Genomic DNA, 24,695 nt, shown 5'->3' with positions numbered 1-24,695 from the left:
AGGGACAGTTGGTTTCCATCTTTAAGCTATTATGAACAATGTTGCTATAAGCATTTCTATACAAATTTCTGGGTAGATACATGCTTTCATTTCTCTTGGGTGCATACCCAGGAATGGAATGGTTAGGTCATATGGTAATTCCAACTTTTTGATGAACTACCAAACTGTTTCCCACAACAGTTGCACTATTTTGCACCCCCAACATCAATGTACCGGTTCCTATTTCTCCACATCCTCACCAATACTTTTTATTTTTCATTTTTTAGACTACAGCCATCGCAGTGTCTATGAAGTGGAATCTCATTGCAGTTTTGACTTGCATTGAGCAATACAGTGCTATTGAACTTTTTTTCTTTTTCTTTCTTTCTTTTTTTTTTGGAATTAGGAAACATTTCCAATTTTATTCGTACAATTATTAACCAAAGTTACAAAAGTAGATTTATAAAGTCACATGTCAATAACAAAACAGAAAGGAAATGAAATGTATGACATCTTGAAAAGTTCCAAAGAAATAACACCCTGGGCTAAAACTCTGCAGTTAAACTATGGTTGCACAGCAAGCTATATTCATTACTGCATTTTCTCAATAAATTCTTCCTTGTATTTGTTAGACTGATTCACTCTCTTGTACATCAACTGAGATTTCCTACATTTCCTTCACTCAGTTTTGCTAATTTGTGTATTTCTAAGAATGTTCCTATTTCATCTAGATAATCGAATTTGCTGGCATCCAACTGTTCATAGTCTCTCTTAATCTTTTTAATTTCTAGAAGGTTGATAAAGATGTCCTCACTTTTACTTCTCTTTTCAGTTATTTTTGACTTTTCTCTCTTTTTTAAAAAGTCAGCATAGCCCCTGGGTGGCTCAGTCGGTTAAGTGTCTGTCTTTGGCTTAGGTCATGATCCCAGGGTCCTGGGACAGAGCCCCATGTTGGGCTCCCTGCTCAGCGGGGAGCCTGCTTCTCCCTCTCCCTCTGTCTGCTGCTTCCCCTGCTTGTGCTCTCTCTCTTTCTGTCAAATAAATAAATAAAATAAATTTAAATCTTTTCAAAAAAGTCAATATAGCTAAAGATTTATCAACTTCGGGAATCATTTCCAAGAACCAACTTTTGGTTTCATCACTTCTTTTATTTTTCAATTCCCTATTTTGTTTATCTTCTCAGTCTTTATCATTTGATCCCTCTACTGGCTTTGGGCTTAGTCTGTTCTTTTTCTTCAAGGTGTGAAGTTAAATTGTTGATTTGACATTTCTTCTAAATGTAGGTGTTTTCTGCTATAAATTTTCTTCTGGTATTGCCTTTGCTGCATCCCCTAAGTTTTGGTATGTTGTGCTTTTCTTTTCATTTGTGTCTAAGTACTTTCTAATATCTCTTGTGATTTCTTCTTTGACTCACTTATTTTTAAGAATGTGTTGTTTTATTTCCATTTCCATTCATTTTCAAAGTTTCTAGTTTTCCTTTTGTTACTGATTTCTAGTTCATTCCATTCTGGTTGGAGAAGGTACTTTGTATCCTTTCAATCCTTTTAACATTAGGTCTAACATATGGTCTATTCTGGAGAATGTTCCAAGTGCACTTGGGAAGAAGGTGTATTCTGCTGGTGTTGGCTGATACGTCCTATACATATCTATTAGGTCTAGTTAGTTTGAAGTGTTGTTCAAGTCCATTTCCTTACTGATCTTCTGTCTTAGATGTTCTATCCATTATTAAGAGTGGGGTATTGAAGTCCCTAACTATTCTATTACTGTTTATTGCCACTATTTCTCCTTTAAATTTTGTCAATAGTTTTTTCATATAATTGGGGGGGGTCTATTGTTTGGTGCATATATGTTTATAGTTTTGATGAATTGACACTTCTATCAGTATATAATACTCTTCCTTGTAATTGGTACTAATTTTGACATAGCATCTATTTTGTCTGTCACCCCAGCTCTCTTCTGGCTACTATTTGCATGGAATATCTTTTTTCATCTTTTCACTTTAGACCTATTTGTTTCTTCAAGTCTGAAGTTAGTCTCTTGTAAGCAGCATATAGTTGGATCATGCTTTTTATCCATTCCATAAGTCTCTGTCTTTTAACTGCTGAGTCTAAACCATTCACTTTTATTTATTTTTTTTAAAGATGTTATTTATTTATTTGAGAGAGAGAGAGCAGATGAAGAGCAGAGGGAGAGAGACAAGCAGACTATATGCTGAGCACAGAGCCGGACTTGGGGCTTGATCTCAGGACCCCAAGATCATGACCTGAGCCAAAATCAAGAGTAGGACGCTCAACCAACTAAGCCACCCAGACACTCCTAAACCATTTACTTTTAAAGTACTACTGATAATGAAGTATGTACTTCTGCTATTTTGCTATTTGTTTTCTATAAATCTTACCATCTTTTTGTTCCTCAATTCCTCCAGTGCTGCCTTCTTTTGTGTTTAACTTTTCCTAGTATACCATTTTGATTCACTTTGGGTTTTTTGTATCTTTTTTTAGTTATTTGCCCTTATAATGTGTATTTAAGTATGCCTTGTAGTGTCCCATAGGTCCCTTAGGTCTATTCATCTCTCTTCATTCTTTTTCCTTTCTGCTCCTCAGACAAGGCAATTTCACTCACTCTACCTTCAAATTTGCTGATTCTTTCATCTGCCTGCTTATCTCTGATCTTAAAGTGTTCTAGTGAATTTTTCATTTTAACCATTTTGCTTTTCAACTTCAGAATTTCTACTTGGCTTCTTTTTATAATTTCTATTCCTTTATTCCTATCTTCTATCTGCTCATAAGTCATTCTTCTGATTTCCTTTACTTTCCCCCCCTCCATGGTTTCTTTCCACTCTTTTAGCATATTTAACATAGTTCATTTAAAGTATTTGTCCAGTAAGTCCAAAATTCCAATGTCTGAGTTTCTTCAGCTACAGTTTTAATTAAGGTTTTTTTGTGTGTTTTTTTTTTGTTTTGTTTTGTTTTGTTTTTGTTTTGGTTTTGGTAAATGCACCATACTTTACTTTGTAAGCTTTGAAATTTTTTGTTGAGAACTAGACATTTTGAAGACTGCAGTGTGGTAACTCTGGAAATTAGGTTCTTCCCTGACCTTTCCCCTAGAATTGCTATTGTTACTTGTTGAGGACTGCAGTTGTATATTTGTTTAGTTACTTTTCCAAATTAATTTTCCAGAGATTATATTTCTTCTCATGTGTGGTCATCAAAGTCTCCTGTTCCATTATCTCTGCAGTAAGCCAGGTGACCCTACAGAGATTTCCTTGAATGCCAGTCTCTTTCTTCATCCAGTACTTTCCTGGATGCTGCAGGTGTTCTACTAGACTCCAGAGCTCTGAAATGGTTGGTTCTGACAGGTTTTACCAGCTCAATGGTTATTTAAGTGGAAGGACCTATTCCTGGAGCTTCCTACTCTGCCAACTTCTGTGAAGTCCAAGTCATTTTGCTTTAACTACTATCTTGAATACAGTTCTAAAATATATTAGTCCCCTTTACTGACTCTGTTAATAAACTGTACAATGGATAAAATTTACCTTTCTTTCACTTTTAACTGTATTACAATACTTTTATAATGCTCTTTTATGGAACAGGATAAATATTGGAAATTGATTTTCTTTTAGTGGATTTACATAGCCTCAAAGGTATAATATGGAAGTTGCCCCTTTGTTTTACATAAGTCTTAATACAAATATTATTCATACTTTTCAAGTCATCTCTTGCCTCCAAATTTGTTAAAACCACAGGCAGAAGGGAAAGGTACCTGTTTGTCAAAAAGAGTCAGAAGTAGAACAATAGCCTTCCAACATCATGTGAACCTATGTTTCAGCAAAAGTGACCAATTAGGACACATGAAAATTGGTCATCTAAAGAAGAGATGTATTTCTACTCTCTTTATGTAAGCAGATACTGATACTAATTGGACTAAACTTGTTTCTATGCTCCCCAAAACAATTACTTTGTAAAACCATGTGGTTCTTATGAAAAAAGAAAAGAAAGCAACAAAAAAGAAGCAATGCCCAAGGTCCCCAGGTTTTAAAATTCAATTATGATACCTTGTAGGGTTACCTTGGATTTCCTCTTACTTACTTTGATGCCTTTTTTTCTATGTCATAATTTGAATTTGAATTTAGACGGCATTCCTAAAGGCTTTCTGAACTGAAAATTAGACTTTAAAAAGTCCTAAAACCTCCATCAAAACAATGGAGTGAATTCAAAGTGGCAACTAACATCTTGTGACTCAGCAATAGAGCATAATCTTTCAGGCAGTGCTTAAATTAAAAAAAAAGAACTCTGATGTGTAATTTTTATTTTATTTCATTTTCCTCCCATCTCTTTTCTCTTCTATCCTTTTGGCTTATCAGTCTTATTTGATGGGCTATTTTCAAAGAGAGCTCAGAGAATATCGTCTTATGCCGATAAACAGTTTCATCATTATAAAAAGGAACACAACAAGAAATTATTCTTTCTTGCCCCCAGTGTATCCATATGTGGAAGAAAAAATAAGATCTCTTTATCCTGCTGTTGTGAGGTGCTGATACATACATATGAAAATTAAGTTTAAAAAGTTAATAAATAGAATGATCTTAGCAAAGATTGTTCCTGGCCAATTCGACTGTGTCCGTAAGTTTTGACAGAATTCTTCATTCATCCTTCTGGGGAATTACAATCTAGTTTGAACACATATGACTGGAGAAATAACCTATAAAAATAGAGCAAAGTAGCATGTAAAATCCTATTACGGGTTCCAAGGTCCTAGTGTCAGTGAGTTGTAGGACTGAGACTAAAACATAGATCTCTTGACTCCAAGTCAAGGTTTCTTAGAGTAAAGCTAAGCCTGCAGTAAATATATCTGAGTCAAAGGGACAGTCAGACAGAGGCCCTTTAGAAAAGGAAAAGAAAAAAAGATGGTGTTGGTGTCTATAAAAAAAGAAGAAAGATGTTAGGATAGAGTTCTCAGGCCTTAGAATAAAAGAAAATAAATCTCTTTCAGGTAAATAGGTAAACATGCTGAGAAAGAATGTTGAGGGTCACGTAGTTAGCGGGGCGGGCCGGGGCGGGGGGCGGCGGGGGGCATCATCTGTGCAGGCAGCCTTAGAGTTAGGGTTTGATATAATATAGAACCCAGAGTTGGAGGCAGACCAATGTAGATCCAAATCCAACCTCTTCTCATTAGCTGTGGGCAAGTTAATTCACTCCAAAAAGCATCTAGTTTCTCATTCTTTAAAATGGTGATAATTAACAAAAAATAAAAACAAAACTCATAGAGTTTTGAGCAATGGACTAAGGTAACTTATGTCAAGATAGCACCCAGCAGAATGTATGGTATGGTATAGCTACCAAATAAATGTTAATTACCGCTGTTGTTCCATAGATTTGACTTATTTGTGGTCAAGAGCATGGGACTTTGGAATCAGACAATAGAAAGGAATGGAATTGTCAACAGAATGCTTATGGTAGCAAGTAACAGAAAATTCAATTTCTAAACAATAAGGAAGCTTATTAGCTCACTCTGTGTGAGTCCAAGGACATGCTTCAAGACGATTTGATAAAACATTTCAATAATGTTGTCCACTCTTCCATTCAGAGCGTGGCTTCATCATATACTGGTTTCTTGGATGTTTATAGGATGACTACAATAGCATTCATATCTCGTAGGTGAGAGAGATTGCTTCTCCAAATCATCAAAATTCCTCCTGTGCAGTGTGAGGGGTCCAAACTAGATCACTTCTCCTCATACAATAACTGTGATCAAAGAAAAGCCAGACTCTAATTGGTTTAGGCCTTGATTCCTAAATCAATCAGCAGCAAAGAGGATAGGATTCTCATGATTCTCAGGCCCCACTTTAGGAGCTGGGGTCAAATCTGGGTTTAGGAAGTCAGACCCAGTGTCCACTGCTGAAAGCTTGGGTTCCAACACTTACTTGCTGTGTCCTTGGGCAAGTTATACAACTTTACTGAACTTACTGAATTCCCTTATCTGCAAAATGGGTATGAAGAGGGATTGAGATAAACAAAGGTGAAAACAAAAGGTTCCGCAGAGCACTTGATATGTAGTTAGTACCCAGTAAATTATTAATGTCATTTTATTATCCACCTAAATATGTTCATATTACATAATAGTTCTAAAATAGTCTGCCTTTCTGGGGAAAGTGTGAATTTTTTTGAGCGTATAAGCAATATTACTCTCATATGTTACCTCTAAGTTTTACATATAATAACTGCTCAACATATCTCCTTAACAAATGAATGAATAAGTGAATATCTTTTGAATGAATGAATAAAAGCCTGAAAACAATAGAAGGTAGATTTAAAAGAAAGACAACCAAATGGTGCCTGGCTCAATGACAGCTCAGCTAGGATATGGGAACAAAATAGGTCAGACTGAAAAAAACTATATTTGAGAGAAAAAAAATGCCAGATCTAGAGAGGTCTTTTCCCCTGAACACCATAGTGGTTTCAGGAAGTAAGTGAACTGAATACATTTTGAGTTTAGGGTAACTGGCCCAAAAATGCTGTGATGTCCTCAGATACTTTGTTTTATAATTTGATAAATAATAAATATCTGAATAAAACAATCAATACTCACTATCAATACTTACTGTAATCTAGAGGAGGTAGAAGAAAGTATAACAATAATAGGTACTAAGTACAGGATATGTTTCAAGCATTATTCTAAGTATCTCTCTTGCATAAACTCATTTACTCCTCAAAACAAACCTGTGAGGTAAGTAGTATTCTTTTCATCCCCATTCTCATTTACAGATTGGAAATTCAAGCCCAGAGAGACTGAGAAACTTGCCAAAATCCCATAGATAGTAAGTAGGAAAGTGAGATGTTTACCCCAAGGGTCTGACTCAAGAGTCCGTGCGTTTAGTCATTACACTATATTGTGGAATAAATAGAAGAGTGCCTAGAAAAACCAGGCTACATCTCCAAACTATTTTGTACTCAAGAGTTAAATGCATCACTGTCCATGGGGAGCACTATGGTCTCCCATGTCACTGAGAGCCGAAAGGTATAGCCAACAGTTCATGACATATGTGTCCCCTCTGGTCCTCCACATGGCACTTTCAGAATCTCCAATGCATAACGCAATGGCTGGGCAGAGTGCCAACTAAACAATTAATTGTGAAGTGAATGATTGTGAGGGTGAGTGGATTTGGCTCTATGCCAGTATATATATGATGTGCCCACCTTAAGACCAACCTCTTCATGCTTCTGCTTCCCCATCTGGTAAATTGTCTTTAAAAACTTGCTGCACTTTTCAAGATGAGACACTCTGCTTTACAACAACACTTGGAATAATATGAAAGAGATATTTAAAGATAATTCATGCCTCCAAGGACACACTGGGAACTGGAATGAATACAAGGTGTGTGTCCCTTTCCAGAGACTCTTTCAGAATTGTTGCTGAGCTACAGAGAAAATGCACAATAAGCTGTCTGAATGAAAGGAAATGCTAGTCCAGGGGCTCTCCAAGGGAATTAAGGAACGAGGCACTATCAAACTACCCTTTTCTCAAGAGGAATCTACAAACAGTGAAACAAAGACAGTCATCTGTAGACATTTTCTGGTTATGGTTTAGCATAGATCTGTCTTTGATCAGACTTTAACTTGAAGTTCCTGCATTTCCCTTAGGCTGCTTATATGGTGAATATTCAAAAGAGTCAGAATTCCTACTCTTTCTAAAGAGCTGTAGTCCCCCAAGAGTTAAGCTCCAAGAAAAATGTATAACCCACAATTCAGATTTCAGCTGTACAAGTAAAGTAAAATATTAAAACACCAGAAAGGTGAGTGTTGAGCTTGTTGCACTAGAAATCACTCTGCCTGTTTTAACTATGTAGTCTCATCCCTTGCCCAGAAAGATCTTTATAAATAAAAATAAAGTCAACACTATTTCCTTATCTCTCTATACCAATCTCTGTCAGCTATGAGGAATAGTCCAGAAGGCATTTTCATGTTTAATAGATATCAGTGGCAGGCAAAATATTTATAAATTAGACTTTTAAAAGGAGCTCTAAAAAAAAAAAAAAAAATCACTGTGCTTGCATGCCCTTACAAGAAATGTCTTTAGCTTGCAGCCTCTGAAGGAACAAAATCCAAACTGCTTGAGCAAGTTTCCTGGCTGGAGGAAAAACTAGAGACTCTGGACCATAAGGAAGACAGTGGGGAACCATACAAAAAAATGGTTCTTGCAAAAGACCAGGTACATTGTAGAAGAAAAAATAATCTTTCTCTTAAAAAGCTACCTAAACTTATATGAACTGACCATTCTGCAGTCCTTTCTGGCTGGGTTGGAAGTTCATATTTAAGTTCAAGATGGCAAATAATAATATTTGTATTTGCTAAATATAATTGTATTCACTGATGAATATTCACATACAAAATGAATTTTGTTAGTGATATTTTAAAAGTTTGTTTGATATGGATCCTTTTGAACCACATTAGCTGAATATTCTACTTATTTTGTAAGTGGTATTAACTACACAATTATTTTCTTGTTTTTAAGGTTGAATTTTATCAAGGAATACTTTCTAGGTCGTGAAATAAGTGGATCAGAAAATTTGTCATGTGCTTTTATCAATTATAAGAAGCTAATAATCTTGGAATCTCTGAGCATTTATATAAATTTTTTTCTTGTTCAACTCAATGGGTTTGTATCTGCCTTTGGTATATATAAATATGTTTTCTGTGAATATATATATATATTTTCTGTGAATACGTATATATATATATATGCTTTCTGTGAATATATCCAGATGTTCCAAAGGCAGGTAAAAACCCATTTGATCCTATATATATAGGTATATATGATAGAAGGTAGGTTAGTATTACCTTCAGTACATCAAGCAAACATTAGTGCCCCACTCATTTCCTAAATCTTAACATATTTGTGTTCTTTGATGCTGGGCTCTTCAATAGACTGGATAAAAGTTAGGGATAGGAGCAAGGATTTCTCAATGATGATTTCCAAAGCATCTAGCTGAGATTGTGCTGCCATTCACAGAATTTGAGAACTGGTATCTATTTATATCTTGAATCCTTTGAATATATAAAAAGGAAGAGTTACACTCTTTGTTTCTAAACTTTTTCCCTTTTCAGTGCATTGAGAAATTACAAGCTGAAGTGAAAGCTTCCCAAGAGCAACTTACAGCCCATGTAAGTGTTTTTCTCCTTTTCAATCCCTTAATTTATATCATGGTTCTCCTGGGAATGAACAGTCATTTTTCAGAAGTTGTAACTATTGTCTTTCTGCTGTACACCAAATCACGAGGCTAAGAATTAGTATTTTTACTGCCTCTGCAAAGTTGCTTTCCATAAGTAGAATTCTGATTAATGCTGATGGTAAAAATTATAAAACTGATGTGTTATCTATAACCACATGGTCTAATCAGGGACCATCAGGATAAGCGAACAAGAAACAAAGGGTAGAAAGACAAGGAAACCAGGCAGGTTTAGTGAGTGAACGGAAGTGGAAATGATTGGCACACCAAATACAGGCCTAGAACAGTGCTGCTTAAACTTCAGTGTTTCGAGAATTACTTGGAAAACTTTTAAAAACAAATTGCCTGGAGATTCTCATTTCTGCATGCCTAGGGTGTGACCTGAGAATTTGTACTTCTAGATGATGCTAGATTCAGGTGATGATGATGCTGCCAACTTGGACCACATTTCAAGTAGCACTGGATTATGTATATTCATTCTTCCCTAGTCTTGTGATTCTTGGGCAAGTGACCGTAAAAGATAGAGAACTGTTCATTTTCCTTGCAAATACTCCCCTGAGAGACCCTATGAAATTTTCAGGTGTATTTCATTGACACTTCCGCCTATCTTCACTCAGAGAACAATTAATGAGCATCTCCTGCCACAAGATCCTTGTTTGTTCACACACATAAACCAGTCACCCTGCCTCTGTCCCTTCCCAAGGATCTGAACAATCCTGCTACCTTACAAGTTTCCTGCAAGACTTACTCATCTTCCTTTCAGTGATTTCCTCTACCCATACCTTGGGGACTGGGGGATGACTTCTTGATTAAGAACATTAGCTGGTCATGTTAAATGGCCAATCTGAATAACAACAAAGATCATCTGAGACCTAAGGGGCTGCAGTCCAGAAGTCCTACGATATGACTGCAAAATAACAAATTCTGGTCACCATCCCTTTGATATTTGAAATAAGCTAATTTGGATAAATCATGGTAATTGACTTTGTGCCGCCCCCGCCCCCCCCCCCCAGGAGAAAAGCTAATTTGCTGTGGAATCTCTTCAGAATCTCTTTTGCCCTTCAGGATCTCTTTTGGCCTTGTATGCTCAACTGAGTAAGAGTGAAAATGATTAAGGCCTGCAATTGTGACATGGGGACATATTCAAAGAGCAGTATATCTCATTAGCTCAGTTTTCTGTTGCAGATGCCTCCCTCCAGTCCCACCCCAGTCCGCCCCTGAGGGTGCCAGATAATGACTATTGTCAGAGGGTGTCTCCTCATGCCAGATCGATACCTACAGCCATTCACCCAGGGTGGGTTTAGCTCAGAAATTTTTTAAGGAGAGCAGATTGTTCACTAAGGTTCTGATATTAGCTTCCAGCATCTCTTCATGCAAAGCAGATTTAAAAAAACAAAAACAAAAAACAAAAAACAAACCATAGTCACAGATGCCTTCAGGAAATTCCTGTGGTGTCTTCTTCCGTCACCTAGCTTCTGTGGATTCTATTCCTGTACCATGCTGTTCCTGGCCCAGGCTTGTCTTAACTGGGATTGCTTTCTTGTATTAGGGTATTGATATCCACCACAGAGATTTCTGCCATGTAATTGCTCAAAGTTCAGGTTTTAATATAGCAGTGTGATCACGAAAGCTTTGTTTCAACTCATCAAGAAGATTTAAATGAAAATATTAATAACAGTGTTTATCGAGAATAGATTCTGTGTCTACTATGTGGTACATGCTTCATATATTTTCTATTTTAAATCTCAATACAACCCAACGAGGTGGGCATTATTTTTCAGGTAGGAAAACAATATTAGAGATTAGATCACTTGTCACACATGTCAATTCTACCCATGCTTTTGCTACCACAATTTGCTTGCTGCCTCTCCAAATTGTATTCTCTACATGCCATTTCAGGTATCAAACAGTGTTTATAGAGGTTCTTCCTGCAAACTTTCTTCTCGCTCTATTCACTCTGAGTGATTCATGAGTACATAATGCTGCAACTCTCACTTCCATGCAAATAAACAACACCCTCCACCCCCATCAAATTCTTTCTATCTTAATCATCCCCTAATTGCAGGTCCTTAGGGCTGTAACTATAATTTCTTAAAACATGGTTCCTTGAAAATAACTTTCCCAATGATGTTAATAGGTATTATGGAAAAAAAATGGGAGTGGCATTGGAAATGAAGTTAGATGGGTTTAGTTACTGCAGGATTTATCAGTGTATAACCAATCTCCAAGAAAGGATCATAGTATGTTGTTTTCCAAGGGTGTTTGACCATGAGTGCACAAAGGTTTGGAAACTGCTAGCAGGTTGCATCACATTAAAGCATTATGCTTGCTAAATATGACTTGAATATCTTGCTGACACCCTAGGCTCAGCATATACAAAGTCAAATTTATCATCTTCTAATCTTCTCTCTTAAATATGCCCCTCTTTTTGGACCCCCACCATAGTGAATAATATCACACTGTTGTTATTTATTCTACATCCAAAGTACCAAGCAGTATTAAAATCCTACCCCTCTCTGCCTCCATCCTACATTTAGTTAGTTGTCAGGCTGTGAGTATGTCTCTGAAAGTTATCTCACTTCTGTGTCTTCTATTCCATCATACTGCCATATCCCTCTTTCTGATCATATTTCATCTTATCGCTACTGGCCCCCAAATATTAACATATTCAAGTTCACAAGCTCCCACTGTCCCCCCACAACCCAAATCACAGTGCAGCCCTCTTGCCCTCACACCATCAAGTCCTGTTTGCAGAGAAGAAAAAGGGTAAAACTCATGCGTGAAGAAGCAGGGTGGAGGCAGAAAACCAAACAGAGACAAAGAGTAACACTCAAAGGGAGAATGAAACCTACTGGAGTGGCAGAAAAGAGAACAGGGATTGAAGGACCAAGGTGGTCGGAACGGAACTCTGTGAAGGTCCTTCCAGGATAGGACACCAGAAGGCTCCTGGGAATTCTGGGGATGCTTAATATTAAGAAATAACAGAGTATTAATAGGAATTGTCAGGCAGTATATACTTGAATCCCTCTAAATGTTTGGAAGTCACAGGTAAAGTTTGGAATTCCTGTTGGGCCATGCCTCCTAAATGAAACACTACTGTAGGATGTGACCCTGTAGTAGTCTTCTGGCTTCCCTGCCTCTGCTGTGAAAGAGGTTTCCAAAGGACCATTCTTACCTCCTCGGCTCCCTCCTCTTTCCCTACTGCCTCCCTGCCTCCCACTGAATAAGCTAATAAAATGGCATTGCTATCTTTCTTTATACATCCCATGCCAGTTGATTCCCTGTGAGTTTGCTCTCTGTGTTCTCTTGGTCAGGACTATCCTTCCCTCTCCTCTTTATCCAAATAATTCTTACTCTTCTTGTAAGACTTATGCCAGGAATCAACCTCTTCCTTAGCCCCCAGATTACTTTCTCAGGGCTCCCATAACCTCCTGTACATACATCTATTTTAGCGCAAAATACTACTTTTTATTGACACTATCTGTTCATATATCTGTCCCCTACTAGACTCAAAGGTCATTAAGGGCAACATCAAGAATGTGTCCCCGTATCTATTACTCCAAGAACAGGGCTAGGCACATTACAGCTACCCAATATATTTGCTAAACTGAAATGAATTTAACTCTGATCATGTCATTTCCCCTGTTCCAAAGCCTAGAGTAAGACAACGGTTGCCCGTTACTCCAGAATAAAGTCCAACCTCCTGACTGTGGCATTCAACACACTGAAAATGAGGCTCTGACCCCTTTTCCTGACTCCTCCGTATCACACAGCTGTGACTCCCAAGAACGCCATGCATTCCTGCCCTAAGGGTTATGTTCATGGTTTCTTTCAACCTGGAATATCAGTCCCCACCAACAATTCTGATGAAGAATGCCAGGTTTTTCCCATTCTTCATCAAAATTGTTCCTTCCAGGAAGTATCTCCTGACCATCCAACCAGAAGTAATCTCTTTCTTTGGTACTTTCACAGCACATCTCTACACCTGTCTTTTGTCACTTGTCCCACAAGAGAATTATGTGATGTGAACCAGCTCTTCCCCAGGACTGTGAGCTCATGGAGAACAGGGAGCAAGTCTGTTTATCTTTATGCCTCTCACAGGCTCTAGCTCAATACCTTGTTCGATTTCATTGAAATGAATTATTAAAATGGCTAAATTAAAAATAAAGTTATTCTGGTATTTATAGGAGCCTACTTTAAATTTTATTTCTTAAAAATGGCAGTTACATAAGGTGTTACCATAATCTGAATATGATACTTTTAAGGTATAACATGGAAAGGACAAAAGGTAATGATCTCATAGAATGGAAATAGAAGGAAAAAGTAGCAGCAAAAGAAAATACAGTTCTGGAAAACCCCTATTTCAAAAGAAGAAAGAAGAACATCCAAAGGAAATTATGATCTTTTATTTTTTAAAGATTTTATTTATTTATTTGACAGAGAGAGAGATAGCGAGAGCAGGAACAGAAGCAGGGGGAGTGGGAGAGGGAGAAGCAGGCTTCCCACCGAGTAGGGAGCCCTATGTGGGACTCGATCCCAGGACCCTGGGACCATGACCTGAGCCGAAGGCAGACGCTTAATGACTGAGCCACCCAGGCGCCCGGAAATTATGATCTTAACATGAAAATTAACAACCTTGCAGCTTCCTTTTATTCAGAGTTCACTTGTCTGAAACCCAATAGTTGAATTATATTTTTGTATAATTAAACTGATAGCTATAAAATGGAGAGAAGACAGAAGCCTAAAAATTTCAGACTGAGTTGTCACTACTATTATTTGGAAGCTTAAAATCTCATCTCATTAACTTTAGGTAGTCACACCTTATACTTTTCAAAGATTACAAAGGGTCGTAAATGCATATTGGATACCCACTCCAGCCACCCACATGGCTAACTTGCCCAAGGCGTTTTTATCAATCCTTCTCACATGATTACTTATCTACTTAGAGATCTACACAGGATTAAACAAATATTTGAAGCAAATGTTTATAATCGCTCAAAGGTGATTGTTCATGTCAGGGCAATTTGAGTCAGGAATAGGTACCTTAAAGAAAAGTATCCTTTTTAAAATTAATGCCTTCCAAATTGTTGAATCCATTGTTTCACTCTTTTTAATATTTGAGGGTATAAGTACTTAGCCCTGTCTGCCTACTCTGTTGTTGATGATCTGACTACTTGCAGTAACCCACAGGTTTGCCTCCCTGCCTCACTTCCATCTCAATGGCCAGCCCATCTCTTGATCTAGCTACCTCCAAGACTTGACCATGGCCAAAAGTTCTATAATTTTCCATGGGATTATTTCAAAAAGAGAAATCTGGGTAACTGGGAGGTAGATATTCAAGTGCTATGTTATTCTCTACACTGTCTTGTATGCTTGAAATATTTCTAATAAAGGAAAAAAGTTAAGAGTATCCAGAAGAAGGAACCATTCTAGTGAATTGTATAGCATGCTTCAAGCTGTAGGACAGATGAGTATGTCTTTAAATCAGAAGTTCCTGACCTCGAGTTCCTGAGGACATACTTAAACCTGGAAGCAATAGTCTTGAAGCTGGAATCAGGAAAACAGGGCATGGGAGGCCCACCCTGGGTACCCAAGACAAAATTTTCCTGAAGAGTTGATTTCCCTTCTTCCTTTCCTCCTCTAAAGAAGCTATCAGCTGCCTTCTAAAAATCTACAGGAGCCCTCAGTTTAGATCAAGTGCAAACTCCTCTCCCCTAGAATTCCAGGCCCTCTGTTAATTGGTCTTTTCCTACTATGATAGGAGACATGGACTGTTTTTGTTGTTATTGTTGTTTCTTGGCTACATAAGCATCCATTAACATCTTTGGCAATAGTTACCTGATATCCTTTTCAGTTACGTCTCTTCCATCATGCACAGTCTCAGAGGGTCTACAATTCAAAGTACCCTATCACATAGCTGAGGAGTGGGCATGTTCTCTAAGCCAATTAGATTCTGAATATTAATTCAGGTGAAGCAAGAGAGGAAGAATATTGGAAGTGATATCTCCTGCCACTGATGTCCAGGCAGCATGATGAAGGGGTTTGTGCTGCTAGGTCCAGAACTGCTCTAGTTCCTGTCTGTTTCTGAATTTGATACCTGTGCATTTTAGGAACCATTCAACAATCCTCATTAGTTTGAAGAAAATTCCCTTTTTCTTTATACTAGTCAGAATCAGGCTAAGTTTTTAGAGGTGAGAAGTTGCAATTCTTACGTTGTCCAAGTAGTTCTAGAAGAGTGGCCCCTGGACTAGAAGCATCAGAGTCACTGGGACTTGTTTGAAATGCAAATCTTGAGGCCTTATCTCATACCTCCCAAATCTGAAACACTGGGAGTGAGATCCAGCAATATGTGTTTTTAAAATCCTCCAGGTGATTGTGATGATGGCTAATGTCTGAGAAGAGCTGCACTGTCCAATAAAACCCCTACCACTTTCAACCTGGACCCTTTGTTTTACCAGAATTACGGTCCCTGACCAGCATCTCCCTGTTGGGGGCCAGCTTCCCTGTCTTCATGGTCCTGCCTCTGGGCAACATCTCCAGGCCTGATTCTTAGTACAGCAAGCTGGGATGGTGGCATAGTGGACATGTTTATTCAACTGATGAGCCAAATGGGAACAATCTCCCTCCTCTTCCCATCCAAATCCCATACTTCTACGTACTCTAAAAGTATCACTTCATTCCTGAAGCTTGTCATGACTAATTCTAAGATAAGGTGACAGTAATGAATAATACCTTAGAGTCATATAATGATTTACAGTTTCCTAAATGCTCCCACCCACATTATGTCATTTATTTTTCACAACAATCCTGTGAGGCAGGTATTACTACTCCTCTATCAGATGAAGAAAGTGAGAGTCTGAGACAGTAAGAAGCCTACTCACAGCAAACAGCTAGTAGGTTGCAAAGCAAAGACTTACTCCAAGATCCCTGTTGCATAAGTTTGATTTCACTTTTTAAAATTTCACGTTTAATTCAGAATTTTTGCTGAATATATATGCCAACACACATAAGCCAGTGTGTTAACAAATTAATTTTTATAATCTTTTAGCTGTATTATATTCTATAGACGTCATGGCTGTTAATTATCCTGAGAGACTTTGGTGGTAGGATCTCATGGAGCCCTATCTGAAGCCAATGAGGAATGGGGAAATTCTTGCCCTATGGGTTATTCTTTCAGAGCCAGACTTGTTAATCAAAATGGAAAATTCCACAATGATTATTAATGAACACAGCATAGGTGTGTGGGTGATAAATCTCAGAAATTATATTATAGTCAACCCTCTCTGCAGCCCACCTTTGGTTAGTTTGTCTGGACTGGATGACTATGTGGTCCCTCATTTGAATCCCATATGTGGTTATTCCATGGTTCATCTCCTACATGCTTGGGCTGGAGAGGTTAAAAATCAGAGAAGAATAGCAGAGGCTTTCAAATCCCATTGACGAGTGTTACTACCAAACTTCTCTGCAGGTTTGGAAGGGGAGAGGGTCTGAGTTTTTACTTCACACCAGCAGGATGCTCATAACTTAGAATTAGTGCTCTCTGAACTATGAGCCATCAAGCAGACCTAGCCCAGTAAGATGTGGCTAAACAGCTAATTTCTAGCATGCTGATGAGGTGATACTCAAAATAAAACTTTGGAACTCCATCAGAATCTTATTAAACTTATCTTTTTTTTTTCTTTTGCCTAGAAATCCAAGGCACAATAAATTACTATGAGAACCACTAATCTTAGCTGCTGGATCTCCTAGTGAGGGTAGGTGGAGGTACAGAGACCTAAGGCATAAGTCTGGTCACATCTTGCAAGCCTAGATTCTGGCTGACATCCAGGAGGCTAATTTTCCCCTCAACCAGATCTGAGTGCTATTCCTTCATGTTCTGTAGATGATGACTAAGTTTAAGCTGAATAAGCACCCAAAGACAATTCCTGCCACCCCAGCTTTTTAGAACCATCACATGTGCTGGATTTTTGTCTAGCCACTGAATTGGACACAGAGTATAATCCTTTCACTTTTTTTGGTAAATACCTATTAGCTACCTATGCATTTCTTCAAACTCTTATTTTTGTGCCTTACTTGATAAGCATGTACTTCTCACAGCAATGTTTTATCAAAGGAATACACAAATTTTAGAGGCCCAAACATTCCAATATAGGTCATTGTTATAATCTCCATCTACTTGTCAAAAAATCAGATGGGAATGATGCAGGATTATACAAAGCATTTTCTCCCTTTTGATTCTGGGCTGCATTCATCTAGTCATTAATGCTCACACAGAACTCACTCTATACTATTGCTAAGAGAATCTAGTATACATTGTATTTTCATTATTTTTTTTCTTAAGAATTCAAATCACTTTAAGATGAGTGAGAATGATACCTTTCCATTATAAAGGAAGATAAGGTATTGACATAGTTCATGAGGGCACTTTAAAAGGCCCCACTATCTGATTCTTGCCAGAGAGAGGGTAGTAAGAGAAAGCTAGTTACTGGGCTTGAAGGACCTGACAAAGGTTCCTAAAGTTCTGTTCCTCTTATCTGTGAAGAGAAGCTAATAACATTACTTAACCTCACAGGGTATTTTAGAAGTGAAGTAGGGTCATACGTATGAAATAGCAGAGTGCCCAACACATACAAAGGTTCAAAAATTTATTAACAGTTATTCCAAAATGAACTGTTTTGGTAAAACTGTTCCACCATTTTTATGGGACTGTGGTTAATAACCTTAGAGAATAAAGTACCTCATTTTAGCTGCCAGTTTATTTTATAGGGGGTACTAGGAAGACAAAATTACTTTCTGAGGAGAATCTTGCTGTGTCCTGTCAGCACTTCCTCAGCTCATTTCTTTCCCTGGTGAATGTCTTTTAAGCCTTTGTTGGAACTATCTCCTTGTAATTTTTCTGTTTCTCTACATTATAAGTTTCCTAAGAGTAGAGCCTGCATCTAATTCCTGGTGTCTGCCCCACAGTCAGTTCTCAATAAGTAGGTGTCGAATGACTCAGTCAGTCAGTCAGACGGTGGGTGAGTGGATGAATGAGGTTGAATTCAGAAAGTATCATTTCAGGCCCCACAATTTCCAAGAGAGGATATCAGTTCTAGCCCCAGCCTAGTTGGTCAATTCTACCAGAGAGCTCTGGGCTTTACTCACTTTAGGGTCTATCCAGGAGTGTCACTCAATATTTAGCTTTAAAAAGCTTGGATGAGAGAAAGCATATCACAGAGGAGTGCCTGAAATAAAGTCCATGTTTTCTTTTAGAGAGACACCCTCAAATCCTTCCTCAATTAAGTGAGGTCAGCAGAGAGTCAATTCCTAGACTGCATCAAGTTGCCCTAGAATTGCTTTCATTGAATGTGGGAGGAGTGGCTTGGCATGATGTTAACAACTTAGTTTGGGAAGACTTTATAAGAAAGCTCTCCTAAAGGCACCTGGGTGGTTCAGTCTGTTAGGCATTTGGCTTTGGTTCGGGTCATGATCTTGGAGTCCTGAGATCAGGCCTGCATTGGGCTCTACCCTCAGGGGGGAGTCTGCTTGTCTCTCTCCCTCCGCCCCTCCCCTTGCTTGTGTTCTCTCAAATAACTAAAATCTTTAAAAGAAAGAAAAGAAAGAAAGAAAGAAAGAAAGAAAGAAAGAAAGAAAGAAAGAAAGAAAGAAAGAAAGAAAGAAAGAAAGAAAACTGTCCTCTAAAGCTCATTATTGTTTGCTGTCAGATTATTACTGAGGAAATTTATTATTGTATCAGAGTATGCCTTCTGCCCCACAAATATTGATACCTCCACTAAGCACGGGGCTTGCTTTTTCTCCGTGGATCCTGTCTCTATAAATGGCTATTTTGACTACCAGGAAGTCGAGAGTCAAGTTCTTTGTGCCTCACCTCTAACAAATGTTTAGGTAGGATGTCAGGACATGAACAGTGTGAACCAAACTTCACACTTGCCCCATCTTACTTTCCTGCCTTTAAATTCCTTTTACCATATATTTCAAGTTTATTTTAGTGGCCTATAACTTAATATACTTACCTTTTCAAGCTGTACTAATTTTTTTCTGAAATGCATAATTACCAAATGATATCAGTGAATCATAAGGGAAGTAATCAGACTGATTCCAGAGTTGGTTCCATGGTTCCATGTAAGTTTCTTACTTAAATAGCTCAGTGGTTGTTCATCAACTGTAAGAGAGTAAATAGCTATCATGTCAGGTGAGGACCTTGACCAGATCCCTACTACTTTTCCTTTGACAGTTTCATCTCCTGACCTTGTCCCCTGCCTTCTACAGACAACTGACACTCAACAATGGCACCGATTTGAGGATCTAGGATTCACTAAAGATTCCCCTAGGTTCTGGTCTCCATCCCTTCTCAAGGTGGACACCTTCCCTCTGCTTCACCTACCGCTTGCCTTTCAAAACCCGGAGCACATCTCCATCTCCCTCAACTGACAAGCCTCTCTTGACTCCTCAGGCAGAAACTGTCCCTTCCTCTAGTGCATATTCTATGGATCTTTCCTTTAGGCTTGATTCTACTCCATTAGTTGAGTTCCCCAGTTCTGAGACTTGGCTTTAGTCTCATATAGTTCTTGATGCAAAGTAAGTGTTCAGTAAATGCCTTGTTGAATGAATGACCAAGTAAATACAAGAATCTATCTATCTGTATATGATATTTGCTATTTAATGTGAATGTTAAAAAACAAATTAAGTATGCCCCTCTAGTTGATAGCAGATCATCTAGAAAAGATACCAAGAAATTACTTATTAATAATTTTACCCTAGTTTCAAAAGGAAAGAAACAAAAGCAAGAAAAATATTGTATCTCAAATGGATATGGCCTGGTATATTATGAATATTAAACTTTATGATCTCCTGATATAATTTTATACTGTTATTAAACATTAACTACAATGTTTAATTTAACCATACTTATTAATTTATACTCTATTTAACTTTGCAAAGAATTTGAGCCTACAAGAAATGTATGTATGAAATAGATGAATTTTTTAAGTACATAAGTAACTATAAATGAGAATATATATTAAAATATAATAACAATAAAAGGAGAAAAATGGAATACACATGTTTAAATCATAACTTCCCATACAGTATAATTGAAGCAGAAATAGAGCTATGATGCTCTTAACAGCCAAAGGCAAAACAGAGAAAATGATAGATGAGTAGTTCTTACCGTACTGGGGGAGGGATGTTACTAATTATTTTCTAGTGAGTTAATTCTGAAATGAGACTTTATGTTGGATTTTATATAGGGAATATTAAGAGATACAGTCAGAGGGCAAAAACTGTCGGTAATATCAGGCCAACAAATGCAGTTATAGATTTTATATGACTATTTCTATAATTGCCATCAAAAGAAGCCAAAGACATAGCTTGTAAATAGTTAAAGTAATCTCTCCTCACTGTAATTATAGTCTAGTTGGTATTGCATATTTTTTTAATCCCCAGCTACTTATGATAATCCAACAGGAACATTCAATGGCATTCAAAGCCCAAGTAAGTAATGCATAAGAGGGAAGATGGCCAGAACAAGTCATGTGGGTCTGGAGGGTGCATATCTTACGGAAAAGGGAGAGTAAAGCCCAACTTGGCTAGATTATCAGGTTTTTCAGAAGATGAAAATCCAGATTTTTTTTTTTAGATTTTATTTATTTATTTGACAGAGAGAGAGATAGCTAGAGATGGAACACAAGCAGGGGGAGTGGGAGACGGAGAAGCGGGCTCTGCCGACTCCTGGCTGAGCAGGAAGCCTGATTCAGGGCTCCATCCCAGGACCCTGGGATCATGACCTGAGCCAAAGCCAGACGCTTAATGACTGAGCCACCCAGGTGCTCCAGGACCATACTATAATTCTGTTCAAACCCTTCAAGTGGCTACTCATTTCACCCAGAAAAAAAGGCGAAGTCTTTACAGTAACCACACGATTCCACAAGATGCACTGCACACACGCACACATGCTCCCGTCTACCTCCCTCACTTCACTCCAGCCACACTGGTCTCCTTGCGGTTCTTTGGACGAGTAGGCTTGCTCTTGCCTTCCAATCTTTGTACTGATTACACTGAATGTCTGAATTGTTCTTCCCCCTGACTGTCGCAGGACTTTTTCTCAATTGGTGCCCGTGGTTCTTGATCACGCCACTTCGAAGAATGAAGAGGTAGACCAGACAGTGGTAGGCAGCAAAGCAAGGTTTATTGAGTATGATAGTACAAAGCTCCTGAGGAGGGAGGGACCCGAAAGGGTTGCCCGAAAATCCAGATTTTTGTGTGAAATTTCCTCACTTATAAATGTTGGCAACGAATTAAAATAGAATAGAATGCTTTGTGTAGCAAACAAAAGACATTTATAGGTAACCTAAATATGAACTTTACACTGGATTTTAAACTACCATTTTCTTACATCTTTTCTACAATTTGAGAGATACTCTTTACAGAGGACATGACTGTGTGGTGATTGTAGGTGTGAAAAAGTTAGTTTTTATAGTTGTTGTTCCAGCCGCTCTAATTTCATGAGTTAGAATAATGCTAGCTATTGTAACAAGTAGACCCCAGAATTTCAGTGGCTTAACACAATAGAAATTTCTCGCCTATTCAAGTATTGTGAGTGCTCTTGTTGGTGCAGAGGTTCTGCTCATTCATTGTTATTCAGGGTCATTTAGTGATAAAGATTAATGAAGCCTCTGACATCTTCAAAGGGTAGATTCCCACTATGGTGATTTGGGATCATCCCTTTTCTAGATAGTCAGACTAGAAGAGATCATGGAGGTGTGTGCTTGGAAGCTTATAATGGTCTATAGAGTAGTCCCCATGCACCACCTCATCCCACAGGGGATATGTTTAAAGACCCCCCAGGGGCGCCTGGGTGGCTCAGTTGGTTAAGCAACTGCCTTCGGCTCAGGTCGTGATCCTGGAGTCCCGGGATCGAGTCCCGCATCGGGCTCCCTGCTCGGCGGGGAGTCTGCTTCTCCCTCTGATCCTCCCCCTCTCATGCTTTCTGTCTCCCATTCTCGCTCAGATAAATAAATAAAATCTTTAAAAAAAAAAAAAAAGACCCCCCAGTAGATGCCTGAAACCACAGATAGTACTGAACTCTATATGTACCACATTTTTTTGATACATACATACCTATGATGAAGTTTAATTTAAAAATTAAGTACAGTAAGAGATAAACAACAATAAGATAGAACATGTACAACAATATACTGTAATAAAAGTTATATAAATAGGGTCTCTCTCTCTCTCTGAAAATATCTTATTGTACCGTATTCCCTCTTCTTGTGATGATGTGAGCTGATAAAATGCCTCTATGATGAGATGAAGTGAGGTGACTGACATAGGTATTGTGATGTAACATTAGGCTACTCTTGACCTTCTGACAGTGTGTCAGAAGGAAGATCAGCTGCTTTTAGACCATGGTTGACCTTGGGTGATTAAAACCATGGAAAGCAAAACCACCGATAAGGGGGGGACTACTTATCTGCAAATGGTGCACCTAACTTCTGCTAATGTTCATTGACTAGAACTTAGTTGTGAGGCCATAGTAATTGCAGGGAATGCTGGGAAGGGTTATTCTGGCTGTACACCCTGGAAGAAGGGGGAAGTATGGATTTTGGTGAGCAGGTATTAGATTCTGCCACACCAGTGTTTAAGTCATTTTTCTTATCCTGGATCTATAAGTATTTACAATTTTACCCCAGAGTAAAGAACATCAGAAATTGGTTTATTATTATTACTACTACTACTATTACTAAACCAGATAAATATCAGACAATCAAAAGGTATGAGAAAGAATGTACAATTTGCCTCCACGTCTAACTTCATAAGATTCAATGTACAAAATATAATATTTTTTTTCTTAAATAAAATCAAATCTGACTCAGGCCCCTACTGTCATTGTTCGCCAGAAATTCGGTCTCAGTTATTGGTAGGAACAATGGTCCTCTCTCCTCCCTGAGGTTTGCACAGGTACCCCAGGCATTTTACTAGCCAAAAGTCGGGTGGCACTATGTTCATTGTGGCTGCCATTTTCCTGTTCTGTGTCCATGCCTATGGGCCCATACAAAGACCTGTGGCTCTTTTGGTTTAGTGCTAAGTTTTAACAGAAGATTTGTGGGAACTCCTGGTCTATATATAGCAGTCAGGGCCGAGCCTCCCTTGGCACACCTGCCTATTTGCGGTCTTACTGTCCAAAGGATGCAGGTGGAAGTGGAGTACGCTCCCGGCCATCTGAAGAACCCCCAGTACCTCCCCCTCCCTTTGGATGAATCAACTTCCTCCTCTCAGATTTGTTTACTTTCTTTTCCTTCTCAAAGCACCAGATTCCACTCCTTCTCTACTTGAGATATTTTTAGGTTCTTTTATTCATGAGACCAGGCCTCTCAACCAAAGGCTTTCCAAATGCTCAAAACTTCATCAGTGAATGTCAATTTCCCTTCCTCGCATGGGAATCAAGGGTGGTCGGTCTTGGCATAGGGGCAATTCCTCTTTATGAGATTGTTGTTTCCAGGTTGGATTTATTTGAAACTTAAACTGTCTAAAGAGTTATGTGGAAATGTGTGCTTAGATAGTTGAGTAGAAATGTAGCGTATTTTGTAGTTTATTTTGTTGCTCAATGTGAAGAAGTCTGATGATTATTGATTAAACTAAAATCTGAAGTATTAGCTATTAGCACTGAAATTGATTTTGACTATTCATTCATATCTCAGATAGTTTCTAATCCCCAGGGATTGGTCTATCATCACTACTAGGTATACTAGTCAGTAACATCCATAAGAGAAAACATGAGCTCTCACACCAATCATGAGGTATAATAGAGTCTTTGGCAACATTTGAGAAGAAGAGAGAGAGAGAGAGACAGGATAAGCACCTATCTTTCCCTTCTCAGCTTCTCCTTCACATGACCCACACACTCCACACACACCCCCAGTAAACTGGGCATACTGGCTAAATATTCAAGAAATGCTTAAGCATCACCTGCTTTTGTATGAGACCTTTTTCCCACTGCACATTCAAAACAGACTACCTGGGGTTAGGGCACCACTCTTCTAGCTTGCTATTCATGTGACTCTGGGTAGGTTGCTTGATCTCTTTGAGGCTCAACGCCCACCATTTCAAAATGGTTATAATACATGGATCTAGCTCATGGGGTTGTCATCAAGATTAAATGAGTTAGTATCATACTTAGAAAATTCTTAGATCAGTACTTGCCATGCTGTAAATTTTATATAAGTGCTTACTAACTAATGAAACACAACAAAAATAACAACACCACCCAAACAAAACAAAACAGGAAACATTCCTATGGCTTCTTCAGTGCTAAGTTTTAATGGCATTCTTGATGAGAAAATTCAGCATCCTGATATCTATAAAATGCAATCATCATAGAACTCACCTTAATAGGGTTATTGAGAGGATGAAATGAGTTGATAAAAGTAAAGGGCTTAGAATTATGCCTAGGACATAGCCCACTCTCATTAATGTTGACGTTAATTACTGC

General features: G+C 38.2%; 1 protein-coding gene across 1 annotated transcript in view; it reads left to right on the top strand.

Moving 5' to 3' along the window:
- CCDC192 (coiled-coil domain containing 192) overlaps positions 1–24,695 on the top strand; it is a 193,085-nt gene that overhangs the window by 44,596 nt on the left and 123,794 nt on the right. Inside the window, exons 5-6 of the mRNA XM_081825621.1 lie at positions 8,056–8,187; positions 9,084–9,140. Coding sequence (XP_081681747.1) covers positions 8,056–8,187; positions 9,084–9,140 — 189 coding nt within the window. The remainder of the gene's footprint in view (positions 1–8,055; positions 8,188–9,083; positions 9,141–24,695) is intronic.

Source organism: Leptonychotes weddellii, chromosome 7 (genome assembly GCF_054177405.1).
Source record: "Leptonychotes weddellii isolate Sample4059 chromosome 7, ASM5417740v2, whole genome shotgun sequence".
NCBI classification, from domain to species: Eukaryota; Metazoa; Chordata; class Mammalia; order Carnivora; family Phocidae; genus Leptonychotes; species Leptonychotes weddellii.
The sequence above is the reverse complement of the archived record's forward strand: the minus strand, read 5'-3'. Positions and strand labels throughout refer to the sequence as shown.